The sequence below is a fragment of the Triturus cristatus genome, chromosome 10 (genome assembly GCF_964204655.1).
Source record: "Triturus cristatus chromosome 10, aTriCri1.1, whole genome shotgun sequence".
Lineage (NCBI taxonomy): Eukaryota > Metazoa > Chordata > Amphibia > Caudata > Salamandridae > Triturus > Triturus cristatus.
In genome coordinates this window covers 609,832,067-609,852,594 of record NC_140593.1, presented here as the reverse complement: position 1 = coordinate 609,852,594, position 20,528 = coordinate 609,832,067, and the positions used below count along the sequence as shown (strand labels likewise).

General features: G+C 42.7%; 1 protein-coding gene across 1 annotated transcript in view; it reads left to right on the top strand.

Annotated features, from left to right (window-relative positions):
- Positions 1 to 20,528, top strand: part of APOLTP (apolipoprotein lipid transfer particle homolog) — a 1,292,669-nt gene that overhangs the window by 1,032,830 nt on the left and 239,311 nt on the right. Inside the window, exon 54 of the mRNA XM_085632129.1 lies at positions 11,971 to 12,108. Within this exon, the coding sequence (XP_085488255.1) occupies positions 11,971 to 12,108 (138 nt within the window). The remainder of the gene's footprint in view (positions 1 to 11,970; positions 12,109 to 20,528) is intronic.

Genomic DNA, 20,528 nt, shown 5'->3' with positions numbered 1-20,528 from the left:
TCATTTCCTATAATTTTTATTTCATTCAATAGTTTTCCACTCGTGTTTATATTCTGGTATTGTTAGATGTATATTATTATCAGAATGCCAACAGTTGCTGGCACTTGCTGCAATTAAACATAACTAAACCATGTTAAAAGTGCCTTTGATACACTGAACTCATATGTAGTTGTTCACAAGCAGATCGCAGAAATGAACAATACTTGGCCTGCCATGTAACGCATTTCCTTATGAAAGGATGTTTAGATTATGTGACACTATTTCTGATGTAGCTTCTCCGCTTTGTTTTTTGTTATGAATGTGCACTTATGGTTCTGGGTTGAATAAAGGGGCCTTTTGCGAATTTTAAGGTCTCTTACTCATTGTCAAGAATCTGGAAAGTGATGTCAGATGATAACACTTTCGCTTCCTTTTTCCTGAGAAACCCTAATGTGTTGGCTTTGTTCCAAGCACAGTCTCTTTGATTCACTTGCCTCGACATGAAACCGCTGCCAGATATCTTTGCTTTAGGATAGGTGTATACTGTACTGATCTTTAAGTGTTGTCCATGCTCGTCTGACAGTTAAAGCCTAGTTCTGCTGGCTAGAAGGATTCCCCATTGTGGTCTAAAAGCTCAGAACTTGAATGGCCACCTGCCAGTGCTTAATTTGAGCCTGTGGTTTCTGGTGCTGGGCACCACCACTTAATTTTCAGCAGTTATGGCGCTTTGTCACATGGTGGCGCTGTCTGTTTAATTTTGAAATGAGCACAACAGTTGTTTTGTAATTGGTGTCTGATCCCCGGATCTATTGCGGATTTACACGGGGGCGCTGGGTGCCGAGGAGCATCCGTGGATCTTCACAGGCAGGGAAATAAAAAAAAATGTGGGCAATTGTTTTCCCCATAAGGTGTACCTCACAGACTCTTCCATCAGTTAAGTTGGCTAGCATGGAAAATCTTACTCCAGACCACCTCCTGGCGAGATTCCTCAGCACGGGCGGTTGTGGATGGTCGCTAACGCTCGCGTTGAGAAACCTTCGTTCACATTGAGGAAGGTGCTGCTCGAGTAGAACATCTACACCCTATTGAGCTGTATGTGGTGCAGCTCGCACTGATTTTACAGCTCAGGACAAACACTTGGCGCTACAAATCAGCATGAACGGCGCCATGTAATGCACTCTGCCGCTTGCAGAACTCTGCGTACCGCTGCGCAGTTTTTGGGTCAGAAACTCCGCCACGGCCTACTTGATAGCTGGTTCACCTTCAGTGTCAACCCTCAGTAAAGAACTGTAATACTGTAAGTCTTAGAAATGATAAGTACCACATTGACAAATTTCCAAAGTCAATGCATTACTCCTGTCCAGTTTTTCTCCTTAAATTCTGGCTTTTGTTGCCTTTGGCATTCTATTAAAAAATCAGGACTAAAAGTTAAAAAATTCAAAAACAAAAAACTGGATTGGAGCATCTTATTAGACTGGATTTGGGTAACTTGGCAGCTATGTGTATATTTTCGTGCATCATTTCACCTCAATCATGAGATTTTAAGAAGTGAAGCCCCATGACCGTTGGTCTAGGGGCTTCAAATGACGTAACATCACATGACTTTGTGGGTCAAGATCCAGCCAACCGGAACCTTACACCTACTTACATATCAGCTACCAGGCTGGACCGATGTGGGACGAGGGGCCTTAGGAGCGCATGGGACTGAAGCCATCTTGAGCCAAACAGCTGCCTTTGGACTGGAAATGACTACATGCCTGTGCAGTACGAGATGAGGCTTGGGAGGCGGTACTTGCAACATGGCTAGTGGAGGATGCTCGCTATTACTGACATGGACGTGATTTCGGCCTACAGGTTTACAAGTTCATTATGTTAATATTTTTGATCCATAATTGCTCGAGGTTGTCGATGGTGTGGAACAGTGGACAACACACGATATGTACAGCATGTTACTGCTGATTGTTATGCTGTAACTGATACACACTGCGCTGTGCAATCAACTGCAAAAACATGAATAAAGAGCTATTTAAAAAAAAAAAAAACACGTGGCATCACATGACCTGAAACCCCAGTGCCCAATGGTGGGCCATTGTAATTTTGTTGAATATTTGTGCACAAGCTTTGTTAAAAGTCTTGATGGTGATCTGATAACGGAAACAAATATAGTGGCACATTACGATGGCGGGCGGACAACGGTAAATGGGACCGACCGCCAGAGGTGCGGCGGTCCCGCTATGCCAATTAGGATGCGCCTGCCACCCTGGAGGTCGCAGCCTGCATATTATGCATTGCGGTGGGCGGTGCTGTCAGCAGCACCCGCCGCAATGCACAACATGCATGTTGTGCATTGGCATGCACAACGTGACAGGCACTGCGCTGTGCCTGCCACCTTGTGTATGCCAATGTAGGGGGGTACCATAGGTACCCCCAAAGTGCAGCCCCCCACCCCCCCTTCCCTGGGGGCCTGCAACGGGTCCCCAAAGTGATCAACGCATGCCTTTCCATGGTGGAGACTCTAAAAATACACATCCTAATATGGGTGACAGTGCCTACAAGGCACCGCCACCATATTGAGGCTTTTTTCCGCCCGCCCACGAATCAGACCGGCGGAAAAGCGGCAGACAGTCTTTCCGTCCGCCACGGTGCCCCTCACCATTCTAATTTGGAGGGGGTGAAACGGGAGCATGTGGCGGGCGGATCGGTGGCGATCCGCCCGATATGCTAATAGGCCCCATAGTTACTAATGCTGATAAAAGTTAAAGGCTAAGTTACTTTTAAATAGATTTGTCAAAAGCTTGAGATAGCAAAACAAGCATCCAGCTATAAAAACTGACTAAAGTTCTATGTAAACTTCCTTTGTAATGACAAATGAATTGATGGATTCATTCAGGTTTCAGAGTACTTCAAATGCTTCACAAGTAGTAAAAAAGGGTTAGCAATATCCAAGCTATCTCTTAATGACATGGGAACCCAGTCAGGTATATTTTACACCAACCATAGATGGCAAATACAGTATTCGTTACGTTCCGATCGTACCTTTTTGTGCACATTGTAAGTTACTTGAATTAGGAGCAAGCAATCGAGCATATACTCACCACAAATCATTTCCTATATTTTTATTTTATTCAATAGTTTTCCACTCGTGTTTGTATTCTGGTATTGTTAAATGTATATTATTTTCATAATACCGATAGTTGCCGGCACTTGCTGCAATTAAACATAACTAAACCATGTTAAAAGTGCCTTTGATACACTGAACTCATATGTCGTTGGCCAGAAGCGAAATCTCAGAAATTAACAATACTTGGCCTGCCATGTAACGTATTTGCTTATGAAAGGATATTTAGATTATGTGACCCTGTTTATTATGTAGCTTCTCCTTTTTGTTTTCTTTTATGAATGTGCACTTATGGTTCTGGGTCGAATAAAGAGGCCTTATGGTAACATTAGGGTCTCTGACTCATGTGTAAGAATCTGCAAAAAGTGATGGCAGGTGATAACACTATCTCTTTTTTTGCTTTCCTTTTTCCTGAGAAACCCTAATGTGTTTGCTTTGTTCCAGGCACAATCTGTTCTATCCACTTGTCTCGACATGAAACAGCTGCCAGATATCTCTGCTTTGGGATAGGTGTATACTGTACTGCTTATAACCAGTAAGAATGTCCCTTCAACACATTTTTGTTAAATCCTCCAGTGACAGAGGACAAACAACAAGAGATAGGTGGGGGGTTCCTGGGTGTGAGATGGTAAATCTCTCAAGTAAGATTTACAGAGAGAGTCAACCCGTTGCTACGGGTGGGAACGGAAAGAGTCCCTTTTCTTTTTATAGCCCTCACTCACTCTAGTAGTGAGATGCTTCATCATTGGGCTCACCCAACTCCTAAAGGCCGGTTGGGCTTATCCATCTTCCAGGGAGCACTTAAAGATACGGTGTATGGGGGCACACCATTAAAGATAAAATTCCTCACTCACTCCTAAAGAATTCTTTCATAGTGGAGTGAGAGGGAAGGTTAAAAAAAATATATGCAATAAGGTGTCAGGATGTGATGGTCCTATGACCCTAGAATATGCGCCAACATGTTTCCGGACTCCTTCTCTGGCATAAATAAGTCCTGGGCTTTCGTCAGGGTGGGGCGTAAAGAGGTTACTTCCCCCAGAGACGTGAGTGCACACACGCTATTTGCCTAGTGCACTTCTATGTGTAAAAAATGGAACAAGCCTAATACTTGCCACTGGTTTAGGATGAGGAATTACCCCATAAACTCAGGGCTAATGATTCCCAAGGGAGCGCAGGAGGGAGGCCTTGTAGTCACACATTCGTCAAAGGTCCTGCAAAGGTCTTGCCCTTCTGAAACCTACTCGTTATTGAGCTCCCCGGCCTGTGCTTATTCTAGGGTCATAGGACCATCACATCCTGACACCCGATTGTATATATATTTTTTAACCTTCCCTCCCACTTCGCTATTAAAGAATTATTTAGGAGTGGGTGAGTAATTTTACCTTTAATGGTATGTCTCCATACACCGTATCCTTAAGTGCTCCCTGGAAGATGGTTGAGAACACCCCGACCTTTAGAAGTTGGGGTGAGCCCAATGATGAAGCATGTCACTACTAGAGTGAGTGAGGGCTATAAAAAGGAAAGGGTCTCTTTCCCTTCCCACCCATAGCAACGGGTTGGCCGTATATTAGACTCTCTCTGTAAATCTTAATTGAGAGATTTACCATCCCACACCCAGGAACCCCCCACCTGCCTCTTGTTGTTTTTCCTCTGTCACTGGAGGATTTAACAAAAATTTGCTGAAGGCACATTCTTACTGGTTATGAGTATATGAAATATGGAGGACGTGTCCTTTCTAAACCTCGTGATCAAGGACCTCTCTACCAGCCCGGGACTTCCCTAGTCTTACAGGAATTTGTGTGCCATATACTGTACTGCTACAGGTCTCTAAGTGTTGTCCATGCTCGTCTGACAGGTAAAGCCTAGTTCTGCTCGCTTGAAGGATTCCCCATTGTGGTCTACAAGCTCAGAACTTGAATGCCCACCTGTCAGTGCTTAATTTGAGCCTGTGGTTTCTGGTGCTGGGCACCACCACTTAATGGTCAGCACCAGCACTTATGATGCTTTGTCCCATGGTGGCGCTGTCTGTCTAATTTTGAAATGAGCACAATAATTTTTTTTTGTAATTCAATGTACAATAAACATGAGTGATACCTGCTGCACATTCTTATTGCTTTGAGTGGCCTAAATGAGTCTGGTGAGCGTTTCGGGGGCAAACTGTAGCCCCATCCTTTACCTGGTCCCTGGAGTGAGGCAGCCAACATCTACGCTTCGCCGTGACCGCGACCGCGGCAGGAAGGAGGGACCACAATCCCCAGACTCCCCAGCGGTGGCAGCAGCCGGAAGGTGCAATCTTCGCGCCAGGAGGTGCATAAAGCTGCAGTGAGACCCGGCAGAGCGGGTGTGGTGAGCGTTTCGGGGGCAAACTGTAGCCCCATCCTTTACCTGGTCCCTGGAGTGAGGCAGCCAACATCTACGCTTCGCCGTGACCGCGACCACGGCAGGAAGGAGGGACCACAATCCCCAGACTCCCCAGCGGTGGCAGCAGCCGGAAGGTGCAATCTTCGCGCCAGGAGGTGCATAAAGCTGCAGTGAGACCCCGCGACGCGGGACGCGTCGGACGAAGCCCGGACAAAGGGCGGGCCGTCTGTGGCCGTCCGGGGCCGGTAGAGGCCGGGCAGGGCCACCCCCCTTATGTGCTGCGATACGGACACTGTATTAAGGTACTGTGACAACTGCAAGCGTTGGGACTTTGGTATTCAGTTGCACGTTGTGGATCGTGATAGCCCGGGGCAGAAGGGGGCAGTGACCTTCTCCTTACGTGTAGTGGCACTAATTGGGTCTAGCTCATATTGTCATAGTGGACTGTGGAGAACACGAGAGGGTTGTCAGGGTTGGTAACTGTTTGTCATCTATGATCGAATTGCAGTAGTTTTGTAGTAGTTTACCCCATGTCTAAAGTTAAACCTACTTCGGCTAAATCAACCATGGACAATTACCTTGTGAAGATGGTCGATAAGATAAACCAAGAGCGGAGAAAATCATTGGGGCGGGTGGAGGCTATTGATCCTATTTTCTCAAATATTAACCCTCCTACCCATTTACCTGCTGTAGATAATGTAAATGACGAGGTTAATGATCGGATCCATGATACGGATGACACCATAGTGGTTGCCACCGCAGATGATAATAGCACAGTTGACCCCTCTTTTGAGGATCTAATACGTACTTCAGACCCACCGACTGCTATCTCGACGGCTACAACATCGCAGAGAATATTACGTTCTAGCCGGACATATAATAAGATTGTGCATTCTAAGAGGGGGGGGGGCGATCATTACCTAAGAGAACTGATCCTTTAACCATTAATTCTGCTCAAACCCCTATCGTAGTGCAGGATAGTAACCCGGTCACTATTGAAAGCAGACAGTTGGATCTCTTAATCAGTATGATTGATGCCAAGTTTGATCTACTAATCAAACCATTATTGAACAAACTTGATATGGTAGTTACTGAAGTGGCCAGACTAGGAGGCCTGTTAGAATTACATCTTAATGCAAGCACTGGTACCAAAGTTAACATTGAGGTTCCAGAAAATAGCCATGTCCCTCGACAGGCCTTTGAGATAGTTCAACCAACGGCCAAGATTAACCCCCCTAAGACATCATACGGTGAACAATGTGATGAGAGCAGAAATGTTACAGATTCTCTGCAGACCGCAGGCCAACAAAGATTGTCGTATATCCCTATCGCTGTGAATCAATCTGGACCTGGTGTAAAAAACACTGGTACTTCTAGGCCTGACCTGCCCCCAGCTTGTGCCCCGTTTGTGGCGGTTCTTACTAATGTTCCACAAGTTAAAGAAACAGGCCGCAATTATAGCGAAACCCATGCTTCTTTGAAAAACAAAACTGTGGATTGGTTGCACCGGGAATGCGGCTTTCCAGTAGTCTTGGCAAAGGATATAATAAGTACAAGAAGAGTCAATTGGATTGGGGGTGACTGTATTATAGTTAATTTCCGTAGCCCCCATCTTGCATCCACAGCTTTGTTAAGAGCACAGTCATCTTCCTCATTGGACCAAGGGATATCCCTTCGGCCTCTAGGGTATTTTTATAGGCATCTTAATACCCGTCCCAATATTGTACCCACTGGGACGAGAGAAGGAGATATGCATGTTTTCCCTGGCCCTACCATCACCACGGCAAACCGATTTGAAGCATTGAGCGGACTGGATGGGAATGATTGACTGGCGCCAGTTTCGTTTAATCCAACGGACGCCGCTGACACCGTGGGAGGCAAGGGAGGGAATGTTACTGTGAGGGTGCCAGATACAGTAGATGCCAGTGGGAATGACATTACCAGTGGGAAGACTGGTCACTGTGAAAGAGAGAACTGCGCCCCCCTGTCCGGGGACCAGCCTTGTAGTTCTATGCCTTCTGATCTTACTAGTCCCATACCCTCTCCCAGACCCCGGAGACAGAGTGCTTGCTCGATCGCTAGCTGGAATATCGCGGGACTCTCATCTAAGGTCACTTGCCTGGGATGGGTAGAATTTATTAATACTTTTAACATTATATGTTTCCAGGAAACCTGGTGTGTTGACCCAATCAATTACAATGGTTTTGTTTCTTTTAATTTACCAGCTGTGGCCTCATCGTCGGGCAGAGCAAAGGGTGGGTTATTGGTTTTGATTTCTGTAGATATACCCATCAAAGTTAAAAAACATGTTTTGGTTGGTGCACATTTCCAGATTTTATGGCTTCAACAGGAGCAGGACAGGAATATCCTTTTAATTAATTTTTATAATAATGTCTTTGACCATTCAAGGTACCAGGTTGTACTTGCATTGGAATCCGCTATGGAAGATATTGTAACTAAATTTGAAATTGTTTTTGATATCATTTGGGTAGGAGATTTTAATACAGTGGTGTGTCCTTTTGCCGCTCAAAGGGTATGTGGCTTTATTAACCATTGGGGGGATGGTGTTTCTCACTTCCCTCACAACTCTTATGGTAATTCTCTGAACAAAATTTTAACCACATATGACATGGAAATACTGGCTAATCAGGCTAATCACTCAGGTGAAGTTGTCCCCACTTACACGGGTAGGAACGCTAACACAGTGATTGATTTTATTTGTATATCATCTGGTATTGGTCCATGGTGTTCAACCCCTGTAGTTGTGGATAACTTAATCAGTGATCATAATTGTATCACTGCTGAGATAACCTTATGGAAGGAACGACCTGTGTATATTCCATGTACCATTACCAATGTCGAGCCCCATCGCCCTAATGGTATTCGTATCAGATGGAAAGGTAATAAAGCAGACATTCAGTCTAATGCCATTGTGTCAAAATGTCTTACGGAAATTGTTACAATTTTAGAAAGTGAGGAAGGAAATGCCGAAATCGTGCATACTTTTAACAATATTAATTTAACTATAGATAGCAACTTCACTGTATCTCATAAGGGTAGGAAACTCCAGCATAAGGGATGGTTTGACCATACCTGCACTACTGCACTTAAAAGGCTCAAATTAGCATTGTCAGCAGAGAAGAGAGATATTGGAACCATTAGGGAATTACGAGGGATTTACCAGACCGCTATTAAGTCTAGGAAAATAGAACTAAGACAAGAGGCATGGGATAAATTGGATCAAGCAGCCTCTAATGCGGATTCTTCATTATTTTGGGCAACAGTTAATAGTCCCTTTCTAAAGGTTGATAAGATTCCCGAACTAACAGCAAATGTTAGTTCGGAGAGTTGGGTCACCCATTTCTCCCTGATTTTTGATTCGGCTAGAAATGGAGAACTCTATGATGACAGGTGGCCTGTCATACCTTTGGATATCACTACCGCCGAAGTGTGGGATAGTATCAAATCTAGCAGGGGTGGGAAGGCCCAGGGACCAGATGGGGTTCCTATCGATGTATACAAAACAGTACCAGAGATATGGGGCCCGTTGCTTACAGAGGTATTCAACAATGCTGTATGCACCGGGGTTCCACACACCTGGGAGGAATCCATTATTGTACCAATCTATAAGAAAGGAGACAGAGGGGATGCAAAGAACTACCGCCCAATTTCCCTCCTGGACTCCTCGGTGAAAATCATGAGCCGGGTACTCATGGTTAGGTTAGAAGAATGGGCCGAGTCCAATAATATCCTGGCTGATTCCCAATATGGCTTCAGGAAGGGCAGAGGAACATTAGAACAATGCCTCAACCTTGACTTAATTATAGGGAAATATACCAAGGCAAAAAAAGGATCTCTCTATCTCTGCTTTGCAGACTTGAGTAGTGCCTTTGATATGGTGGATCATAATATCTTATGGACCACGCTATTGGAAATGGGGGCACCAGAGTCTATTGTTTATTTCTTAGCGAGACTCTATGCTAAATTAAATTCTAGTGTTCGCTATGGTCAGGCTGGGGAGTGTACCCCCAAGTTCAGTGTTAGACGGGGAATTAGACAAGGGTGTGTGCTTGCCCATTTACTTTTTATTCTTTTTATTAATAAAGTGGACTCAGTTTTAAAGGAGGTTGTGGCTGACGCACCAAAAATTAACGATTTCAGCGTCCCCGTACTTCTTTACGCGGACGACTCTGTAATTTTGTCTAGGACCCCCATTGGCCTACAGCGTTTGATGGACAGGTTCCTACTGTTCATCAACGACAGGAAGCTGTTGATTAACAAGACAAAAACTTTTATTATGGAATGTGGTGTGGCATGTAAAAAACTCCATGCCTTCTTCTTAGAAGGTCATAAGGTGTCAACAGTGGAGTCTTTTAACTATCTCGGCATCACTTTTTCTAAATCGGGCAGCTGGACCAGCGAGATCAACAGTGTCCAGGCTAAGATGGCAAAAAGCTCGCATGGGGTGTTTAAATTTGCAACTAATATCGGAGATAAACGGATTATAGATATGCTGACGATCTTTCAAATGAGATGTTTATTGGTGGCCCTTTATGGAGCCGGAGTGTGGGGGCATATCAAGGCAGGGAACCTGCAAGTGGAGGAAAACCTCTTTCTTAAAAGGCTGCTATGTTTGCCTAAATCAGCTACCAATGATTTGGCTCACAGAGAGCTAGGTATCTTCCACCTCTCTGATTTACTGGCACTAAGGCCCTTAATGTTGTGGCGTTCCGTCTGGTTAAAAGAAGAGACCTCCCTAAGTAGAGCAATTATTGGTCTCCACTGATGGCCATCTAAAAATTCCCTGGATTAAATATGTCATAAATTGTTATATAGAGATTTATGGTATCAGACTTAAAGATGACTGTAACGCCCCCTCCAGTTTGTCTAAAGAAGTGATGAAGTCGGGTTTTATGAATTTTAAGCTAGAGCAACGGGAAAGGACCAGTAGTAACTTAAGTAAATGTATGTTTTACGGCAGATTCTGTGAAAACGAGGGATTTCAGCCGTATCTGAGCGTAGTTACTCGACCCTCCCATAGGTATGTTATTACCAGATTAAGGTTTGGGATAGTCCATCATCTGGTGGCCTACCCGTGTATTAAAAAACATCCGGTAGGCCCATGCCCATGTGACAACGTATCAGCTCAAAGCACCATGCACTTTCTTCTGTTATGTAACCTTTATGATAATTATCGTCAAGCCTATCTCAAACCTATCCTGTTAAAATATGGAGTTAGGAATATACAAGATGCTATGAAGTTGCTTTTTAAATCATATCCTGATGTATGCTTTTTTACTGCCACCTTCCTCCTATCAGCTATCAAAGCAAGGCCTGGTATGCTTTTTTAATTATTTAAATGTTTTAATCATGTAACCTGTCCGCAATTTTATAATGTGATATGTTTATTGTATTTGTTGTGTATTTGCTTTGCTTTTATGGACTTGTGTTTTAAGCTCGGAATAAAGCCTTATGAAACGAGTCTTAATTGTTACACTTGTAGAAATTTGGTGTTTAGTAGTTGTGTTAATACTGTCACTGGCAGCGCTGACAGGGGCAATGGGTGGTGCAGGTTGCAGTGGCCTCCTGACTAGGGCCCCTGGCATTTGTTTTACAAATTAAGCACTGCCACCAGCAGTGCTTTTGCTTTACATTCTATTTATTTCTATTGTAACACATTGTTACTACTGCCTCACCTGCTCTTTTTGCCACAAACCAGTGGCTAAGGCTCTAAAATTAAATTTTAGCATAATTTTGTTGATCCCTCTTTTTTTCATCCTTATCCTATCCCCTCCATGCTCCTGCAGCTGGGCAGATGAAATGCGGACTGCGTTTTTCCTGCCCTTTTAAGCATATTTTCTAAAAACAGACACACATCACAGATTACTTTGGTTCATGGTTCTGTTTAATATTTGAAACTGGGTGCATCCCCATGCAAGTGGGGTATGTCCCCTGGGCACTGGTTGTGCAGTCCTTACTGTGAAGGTTTCTCTGATCAATCAAAATCGTTGTTGAGAACGAATTCTTTGTCCAAAAAGATTGTGTCTTTATTGAAATTGTTGCATCACAATTCTATAGTTATCGTTTCAAACTTCATACACTTCAACTCCCAGAATGCATTATGATTGATTAATGGCTCTTAGTAATCCCAATGCATTTCGGCATGGTTGCCTTCGTCTGGGGATGTTCTGCAATGATAACAAACGATTCTTCTGTGAGTATTAGGCTTAAATACATGAGGGAAGTCATAGAGAAGGGAACTGGAGGTCTTTATCTACTGATAGTGAGATGTGGTTGATTAACGTGAAAAGGTGTTCTAAAAGAAGTGATTCGGTGTTTCCCTCTCGTCGGATGCCAAACTTGTGAACGAGGTGTTCTAGCGTTGTATACGATTACACTGTTAGCTTTTACACAGTGATTGATTTTTGTTTCTCATTTACATTAAAAAATGTACTAATTTGAAATGTGCTGGTAGTAATTCAAACGTTGTTTTTATTTCTTATTTCTATTAGGTAAACCATTCAAAGAGTGATTCGGAAGGCAAACTGTCCATCCAGCTAGAAGAAGATAATTTGCAAGTTTCAACCAAGTTTTTTATTGGGGGACCGAACTACACACAAATTCTCCAGCTAGTGCACAGTATGCCACAGGTTTGTTCCTCAGGTTAACCAGATGAATTTATTTAACTATGCATTTGTTGCAGTGTTCTACTAAGCTGCGTGCACCAAAAGGTTTCGTACAGCATGGAGGAGTAGAAGCAGAGAAAACAGCCCAATGGTGTAGATAAGAGTAAGTGTAGCAACCTTTTCCTGAGTAGCTGCTTGTGATATCTCTAGCATTACTAAGTTCGATCCCTGTTGACATAGTACTTGGTGGTGACCGGAGAGCTCTGTCACCATGGGGAGAGTAAGTGGCCAGAGTTCCTGCTGACACTGAACCTGAACACCTGGAAAACACAGAAAAAGCATTGCACCCTGAGAAATGTGGGTGGCCAATATTCCATGTTATTTAATGGACCCCGAAACTAGTAATCCAATCTCATTTAATCAGAGTGTTCCCTTAGGTCCTCCTTACATTACTACAGGATGCTACACATGGTTGACTTAGTCATTTAAGTACGTAGTGTTCCATGGATAGCAGACTGTTCCATGACCGATTTGGCAAATCGATGGCATTTTAAGGCCATCGATCATTCTACCTAAAGGAGCTGCTGCTCGCCTTCATCATGCCACATAGTTGGGCGTCTTTGCACCACTGCTTTCCCAGAACCACTGAGGTGTCAGAAGGGCCGGACTGAGGACACAAAGCAGCCCTTGAAAATGTATTGGACCGGCTCGCGCAGGACGTGGCTGAGGGGGCAGGAGGTGGTCATGGGTGCAAGTGTGAAGCACTGCTGCTTAACTAAACCGGCCCTCAGCATTGCTTCTTTTGTTACTGGGGGCCGATATTGCAGCACTGGTGCAAAACCTTCCCCAGTAAGAAAATCGCCCCCCCCACCACTCCAAAACTAGCTCCCACCCTTCCAGCCGCCCGGGGAAATGCCTGATGTCTGCTATGCCAGTCCTGCCCTGGGTGTCAGTCTCCCGTTAATCTCTTCTTCCTGTAGTGGCGGGTCACATGTGGTGTATTTAGATTGGCTACAATAAGAGTGATTTAAACTGCACAAACAAAATATAGAAACTAGAAGAAACGGATTGCATAATGATAAAAGACCGGAAGGAGACATAGAGACAATAAAGGAAACACACGTTCTACTCCGATGAAGCAATAGCGAACTCTTAAGAGGGGGCTACATGCAGTATGAATTGGCAACCGAATGATGGGGACATGACTGCCATCTGAACTGCATGAAGAATCACTGAACAGCTCTGTGCCAATAGCTTTGTGAACCACTACCCACTGGACATGACCTGAAAAAGTTGACTGGTCTTGATGAAAATGGGTGTTTCTAGCAAAATCGATGTCAGGATGAAGAACCAGGCTGAATTAGGCCTGGCGGCGCAGGGTACGCCTGAAATCTTCTGAGTTCGCCTGCTTAATTGTACAGAGACACGGAACACTCTGTTGGAATAAGAACTTCAATTTATTAGCTGCAGCCTGGTACAGTTGTCCTAGAAGTACATCAGTGGTAGGTTCTCAGGAGACTGCCACTTCAATCCCTGGCTCACAGTCTTTTATAGCGCTTAAATCCCCTAAAGCAACAACGCCCTCAATGTGCAAAAAAAACATGTCATCCACTAGCAAACATTCCTTTTACAAGATACAGGATAACAGGTAATAGAAATTCCTTCCCTAGGGTCGTGTTCTCTACCTGACCCTATAGGCCAGGTGGCATGAGCATTCCTAAGTTTAATTAATTTTACAACAGGACGTGTTTGCTTGATGCAGGTGGTGATTCGTAAAACAAAGGGAAGGCAGAGAAGGATCACCAAGGGTCAATAGATGGTTATCACGGAAATTAGTTGCTTCGAGCCGGGTCCCAGAATGTACCTTGCTCAGAGGAAAAGGAAAAAGCTCATTTAACATGTTACAGTTCAGAGTACGAAGAAACGCTACGAAGGTCGTCGGTGCCTGAGTGAGGGCAACATCACAATGGTGTCAATACGCAAGATGGAGCCGTAATCAAATTTCCTCAAGGAATGGGTGCATTCAGTCCTAGCTGTCTACTTTTGCTACTTGTTTTTTCAGGTTGTAGGTCTACCCTTATTAAGTGGTTGCTTCCTTTATACATTTGATGCATACATAGGTGGCATCTCCTTGAAATTATCCAACCACCACTGCTATGCAGTTTCTTTTAGCTTTGGAAGCTCTTGTGCATGCAGTCAGGACTTTGATGAGGATATAGAATGGCAGCCAGATGGTTTAAAATAGTTAGCAATGAGCATCATTGACCATATCCAAGAAATGTGTGTTTATAATAAAACACAAATCTTTTTTTTTCATTTCAAAAGAATTTTATTATTTTAAAAGCGCAATATGAAACATAAGATACAGGCCAAAGTGATACAATTGATATCGGACAATAAGGTAATAAATACATTATGATAAAACTAATTAATAGGGAAGCAAATCAATGTCATTCATTAATCTGCAGATATCAGATAAATAAGTTACTTAAGGAGGGAAGACCCAAAATGATATCTGGCAAAGAAATATATCAAAAGTATCACCCACAGATGGCAAATTAGGGAAAAGAGGGAAGAGAAGAAAGGAAGAAAGCAAAGGCGGAAAGAGTAGGAAAGAGAAGAAGAAAGAGAAAGAGAGACAGAGAGGAGAAACGGAAGAGGAGAGGATTTCCAAAGGAATCACCCAACACAAGACAACACTAACCAGACAAATCAAAGGGAAATTGCGCCACCAACCCTTCAGAGGCCAACTCCATGTATGAATCTAAGGCTTTCCAAACACCAGAGGAAATAGAAGGAGAAAGATGAGCATGGTCCACTGACGTATGAGCACTACGTAGAAAGGAAACCCAAGCCCACCAAGTATGATAAGAGACGGACGAAAAGGATTTCCACTCCATGAGAATTACTTTGACTGCAATAGTTAACAAGAGGTCCAACATCTGTAACTCCATGGGATCTAAAGGCAGAGGGACTGGGGACGCCAACGGACCCAAAATAATTAATGGAAAAGACAGCTGGAATTTGATGTTAAAGATGAGCATGAGGTGTTTGTGAACTAAATCCCAAAAGGAATGGAGAAGGGAACAATCAAGGAACATATGTTGAAAATCACCTGGTAAAAGCCCGCAGCTCCACCACAAATTGTCTTCTTTAAGATTAAGTGAATGCAGACGAATGGGAGTCCAGTGAAGAAGATTAATAGAGAAAAACTTAGACTGCGTTAGGGAAGGGGCAATTTTGTTACGAAGAGAAAATTTACCAATATTTTGCCAGGTATCAGGAGAGATATGAGCAGTAACACTCTGATCAAAATGATGTACCCATTTTTGCTGTGTGACAGTTTGGGAGGGGAGTGAAGAGGACGATAAAAATTTGTAAATCCGAGACGCAACGTGACCAGTCCTAATCCAAAGCTGAAAAAGCGTAATCGTAGGGGAAGAAGGATGAAGGTGTAATTTAGCAAGTGCAACCTTAATCTTAAGAAAAGTATAAAAATCTAAATTAGATAAAGAGAAATGTTGAGCAAGGGATGAGAAAGGGGAAGGATCGTTATTAGAATCATAGAGATATTTAACAAGTGAAACACCCTTCCCAGCCCAGTAAGACATCAACTCAGGGTCAATATTAATTTTGATTTTAGAATTGCGCCAAATAGACGACCATCTAGTTTTATGTAATGGAATTGCTACTCTCTTATCAACCTTACGAACCGCAGCAATAGTGTCTAAAATAATAGAGCGAGAGAATGGAATAGAAAGGGTGTTTGTGGTTAAAAAGGATGCAGTCGGCAGTGGGGAGGCCAATTCCTGTTCTCTTGTCAACCATGCTGGAGCATGAATAGATGTAGAAGAAAACCAAAGGGCACCCTGGGACGCCAGAAAAGCAGTTTGATACTTCCCCCAATCAGGAAAATTACAGCCGCCCATATCATAAGATTTCCGTAAAAATTTATAAGCAATCCTAGCCCTTCTATCATTCCATAAAAATTTAGAAGTAAGCAAATCAAGTTCATGAAAGAAGGAATCAGAAAGCCTTACTGGAAGCATAGAGGAAACAAAATTAATAATAGGAGTGATCATCATTTTAAGGGTCTGCATACGGCCCCACCAAGAAATATGCTTCGGAGACCAATTTTCTAAGAGACGTCTCACCTTAAGAATAGTTTGGGATTCATTGTAAATAGCCGTAGCATATAGGGTGGAACAGAAATGGATACCCAGATATTTTAGCTGTTTAGATTGCCATTTAAAGCCCGCCGAACCCATATGAGAGGAGAAGCAATAAGCATTTAAAGGAAACATCTCTGCCTTATCTTTGTTCAGAGTGTATCCTGAGACTTTTGAAAAAAGAGCAATCGTATCCGAAATAGCAGGAATGGCCAGTGCAATATCATCAGAAAAAATGAGAACATCATCTGCGTATGCAGCTGTTTTTAATTGATGAGACCCAAAAGAGAACCCCTTAATATCTGGATGCGAGTCAATCATTCTGAGGAGAGGATCAATGGATAACAAAAATAAGAGAGGGGACAAAGGACACCCTTGTCTAGTGCCCTGACACAGGTTAAAAAAGGAAGACGTAGCACCATTCACCCGTATATTAGCCCTAGGACGGGAGTAAAGAGACATAACCATACGAATAAAGGACTCACCAAGATTATGTGCACATAGAACAGCTCTTAAAAAAGGCCAAGAGACCTTATCAAAGGCCTTTTCAGCGTCAAGGGCCAAGGCTGCCGCCGGAAGATTAGATCGCTTAGCGGCACCAAGAATATGACAAAAAGTACGAATATTATCCCGTGCAAGACGCCCCTTTACGAAACCTGTTTGTGAAGGATGAACCAATTGGGGAATAAAGGACTCTAAACGTTTAGCTAGAATTTTAGCAAAAATCTTGGCTTCCATGTTAAGAAGGGAAATGGGACGAAAATTTTTGGGATCTGCGTGATCCTTCCCTTCTTTGGGGATAACTACAATAGTAGCATCAGCCGCGGAACCAGACACAGAACCATCCTTAATAAAAGCATCAAAAACGGATTGGAGTTTCGGGACAAGCACGGGAATAAAGGTTTTATAAAACGCAATAGGATAACCATCAGGACCAGGAGCTTTACCAGACCGAGTAGCTTTGATCGCGGAAATGATTTCATCAGAAGTAATCGCGCAATTTAATGATTGATTATCTTCCTCCGAAACAACTTTCAAAGGAACCGACTTCAAGAACTCCTGACATTGTTCAAAAGAAGCTTGAGCCGACGGGGTATATAAGTTATTATAAAAATCGCGGAAAACATCAAGGATTTCTGCAGTTTGAAATTTTTTCTTACCAAGCTGGTCAGTAATAGAAGGAATTTGGAAAGTATTACAAGAAGATTCCTGAAACTTTAAAGTGGCTGCAAGAATCTTGCCTGCACGATTTTTTAACAACAGTCTCTTAGATTTCTGAGCCTGCAGGCCAATATGAGCTCTCTTAGTGACTATAGTATTGTACGAATACTTTAAATTCTTAATAGATTGGAGGCAGGTCTTCTCCTGAGAATGTCGAAAAAGGGATTCCTGACGTTTGATCTCATCTGCTAAGTCCGTGAGTTCCTTTTTAATGGCTGCATTTCTCCTTGACATACATTTAATGACCTGACCACGGAACGTACATTTGAAAGAGTCCCAAAGAACAACAGGGGAACTGACCGACCCAACATTCTCAATAAAAAAAAGTCTCAATGTCATTAGAAAACTCTCGCACCAAGGACTCATCATGTAAGATTTCTGTGTTGAGTCTCCACGAACGAGCTCGTGCCCTAGGGACAAAGGACGTAAGAGTAAGTGTCACTGCGGCGTGATCAGAAACTAAAATAGGGTGGATAAGCGGAGAAGAAGAAGATTGAACCAAAGAAGAGTGAACCAAAAGATAGTCAATGCGTGAAAAGGACGAATGAGGGGAAGAAAAAAAGGAGAAGTCACTACCAGTGGGATTATGAAGACGCCAAACATCCTGAAGATGGGTAAGAGAACACATATTAGTCATTTGTTTGTGTGCTTTAGGGGGACGAAAGTTAAAGGCAGAATTCCTATCCAAGATAGGGTCCATTGGCAAGTTAAAGTCACCACCTACAATAAGATTGTCAGAGTGAGGGGTATCCTCGAGCTGTTTGGTGATAGCATTCCAAAAGGACGGGTCATCCTTGTTGGGGGCATAAATATTCATGACAAATAAGTCAGCATTACCATTGGACACCTTAGATAGTAACCAACGTCCCTCTGAATCCTGTTCAGAGGAAACGATAGATAACCCAGAGTGTTTAGAAACTAAGGTAATTACCCCATTCCTTTTACCACAAGCATCCGAACAAGCAACATCAGAGACCCACTCTTTCTTCAGAAACAACGCCTCCTTGGCAGAGAGCTTTGTCTCCTGAAAAAGGACGAGATCCGAAGAAAGAGACTTACAGTAGTCCAAAATCTTTGACCTTTTTACTGGATGATTTAACCCTTTAACATTAAGGGAAAGTATATTTAGTCCAGACATAGAACCAATATTAGGAAAAAAAGATATTCCATATGTGACATATGAAGCGCAACAACCAGGAGAGCTAACCAGCAGACATCAACAGCCAACACACAACAGGGTGAGACCAAAGAGGAAATCCGAAGAGAAAAAAGGAAAGAAGAGGAAAAGGACAGCAAGAGAATACGCAGAAAGAGAGAGAGAAGGGCCCATCCGGCAGGTCTGGAAGAGACCAAAATCATACAAGGGGGGACATGGGAAAAAGAGCGAGGGCCAACAGGAGGAGTAACAACAATGGCATAAAAAGCCCCAGAACAGTGCATAACTGATTATACATTAAAAGGGAAGACTATCTAAAAGCTAAGAACTGGAATTAATGATAGCTACTTAGAAAACAAAGCTAAATGAGAGACTATAAAGGCAACACGTTTGACCAAATTAATGTATACATAACAACTAAAATGAATCATAAAGAACGGTAAGAGCAGGAAAGATAGAGAAAGAAAGCACTTTCAGGCAATAAGAGCTGATGGAAAGTGAACTAAAAAATAACAATATTATAGGTAGAACCATACCAAAGCAGACTCTATCAAGAGAAAAAGGAACATAATGAAGAAAAACAAGAAATACAATCTAAAGCATACTATATGATACAATATGAGAAAAATAAGTGAAACATAGTAAAAAACGGTATATAACCTTCTATCAATATTACAGTCAATGAATCCCTATGGCAGTTAAATAAGAGACCTAATACTATATATAAATGTGTAAAATCTATATGCAATCTTATAAATAACTGATCATGAGTAAATAAAGCCATATACACACAAATTAGCAGAATAAATATGCTTGCCTAAGTAAGAGAACATGTAGATAAGAGAGGCATAAATCTATCAAGTACAAGGCATCTATAAAAAACTAATCTACTCGAAAAAGACAATTAATAACACAATGTAATCAAAACACTCAATGACAAAAAATCAATAAAGTAGGTATAACTAGCACCTATATGAACATCACATATTAACTCTAAATATAGCCATAAATAAACACCTAGTAAACATATATGCTTAAAACACCTAGACACACCATACAACAACACGTTGATAACGCAACGGAAAACACAATGACCTACTCCGTAAAATACGGAATAACAGGAAACAAACATGAAGCAAAAAGACCGACCACAAAGGGATAAGATAAACCAACTTTACCACAAAAATCGACGCACCTAACGAAGACATGCAACGGGAGAGGAAAAGGACCATGACCTAATACGTCGAGAGACAAACCGGGGAGGCAAGGAGTAACAAGACGACACGTGAACAGGAGTGAAGTCAAGCCAACAAGAAAAGCTACCACAAAAAATTAAAAGGTTTATACAGTAAAACTAACAACACTAAAGACCAACACATCATACCGATAATAGGGAAACACCAAGAGACGACAAAAATACGTCAAACCCAATGAGCATAAAGACCACCGCGCAGATCTAAAAGCAGCTAGACTTAATAGATCTGACAAAGACAAAAAACAACGCAATATATATAGCCACATCAGGTGCCAGAAGAACCAGGAACATGTGAAGCCCCTGTTTGAAGATCCATCTGCAACTCCATCTGATTATCCAAAAACGAGGCCAAATCCGCAGGTTCGTCAAAAATCCTGACACGACCTTTGAAAGTAATGCGGAATTTTGAGGGACCAGCAAAAGAGAAGGGGATATTCATCTCAGACAAACGCTTCCGGAGATTAAGAAAACCCTTTCTCCTTATCACCGTGTCCCTGGCAAAGTCTTGAGAAATTGAGATACGATGGCCATTCCAAGAGACAGCTCTAACCTTCCGCATATGGGCCAAAATCTGCTCTGTATGTTGATGACGCAGCGGTTTAAAAATTATCGCCCTTGGTTGCGTAGCAGACTTGGGGCGAAA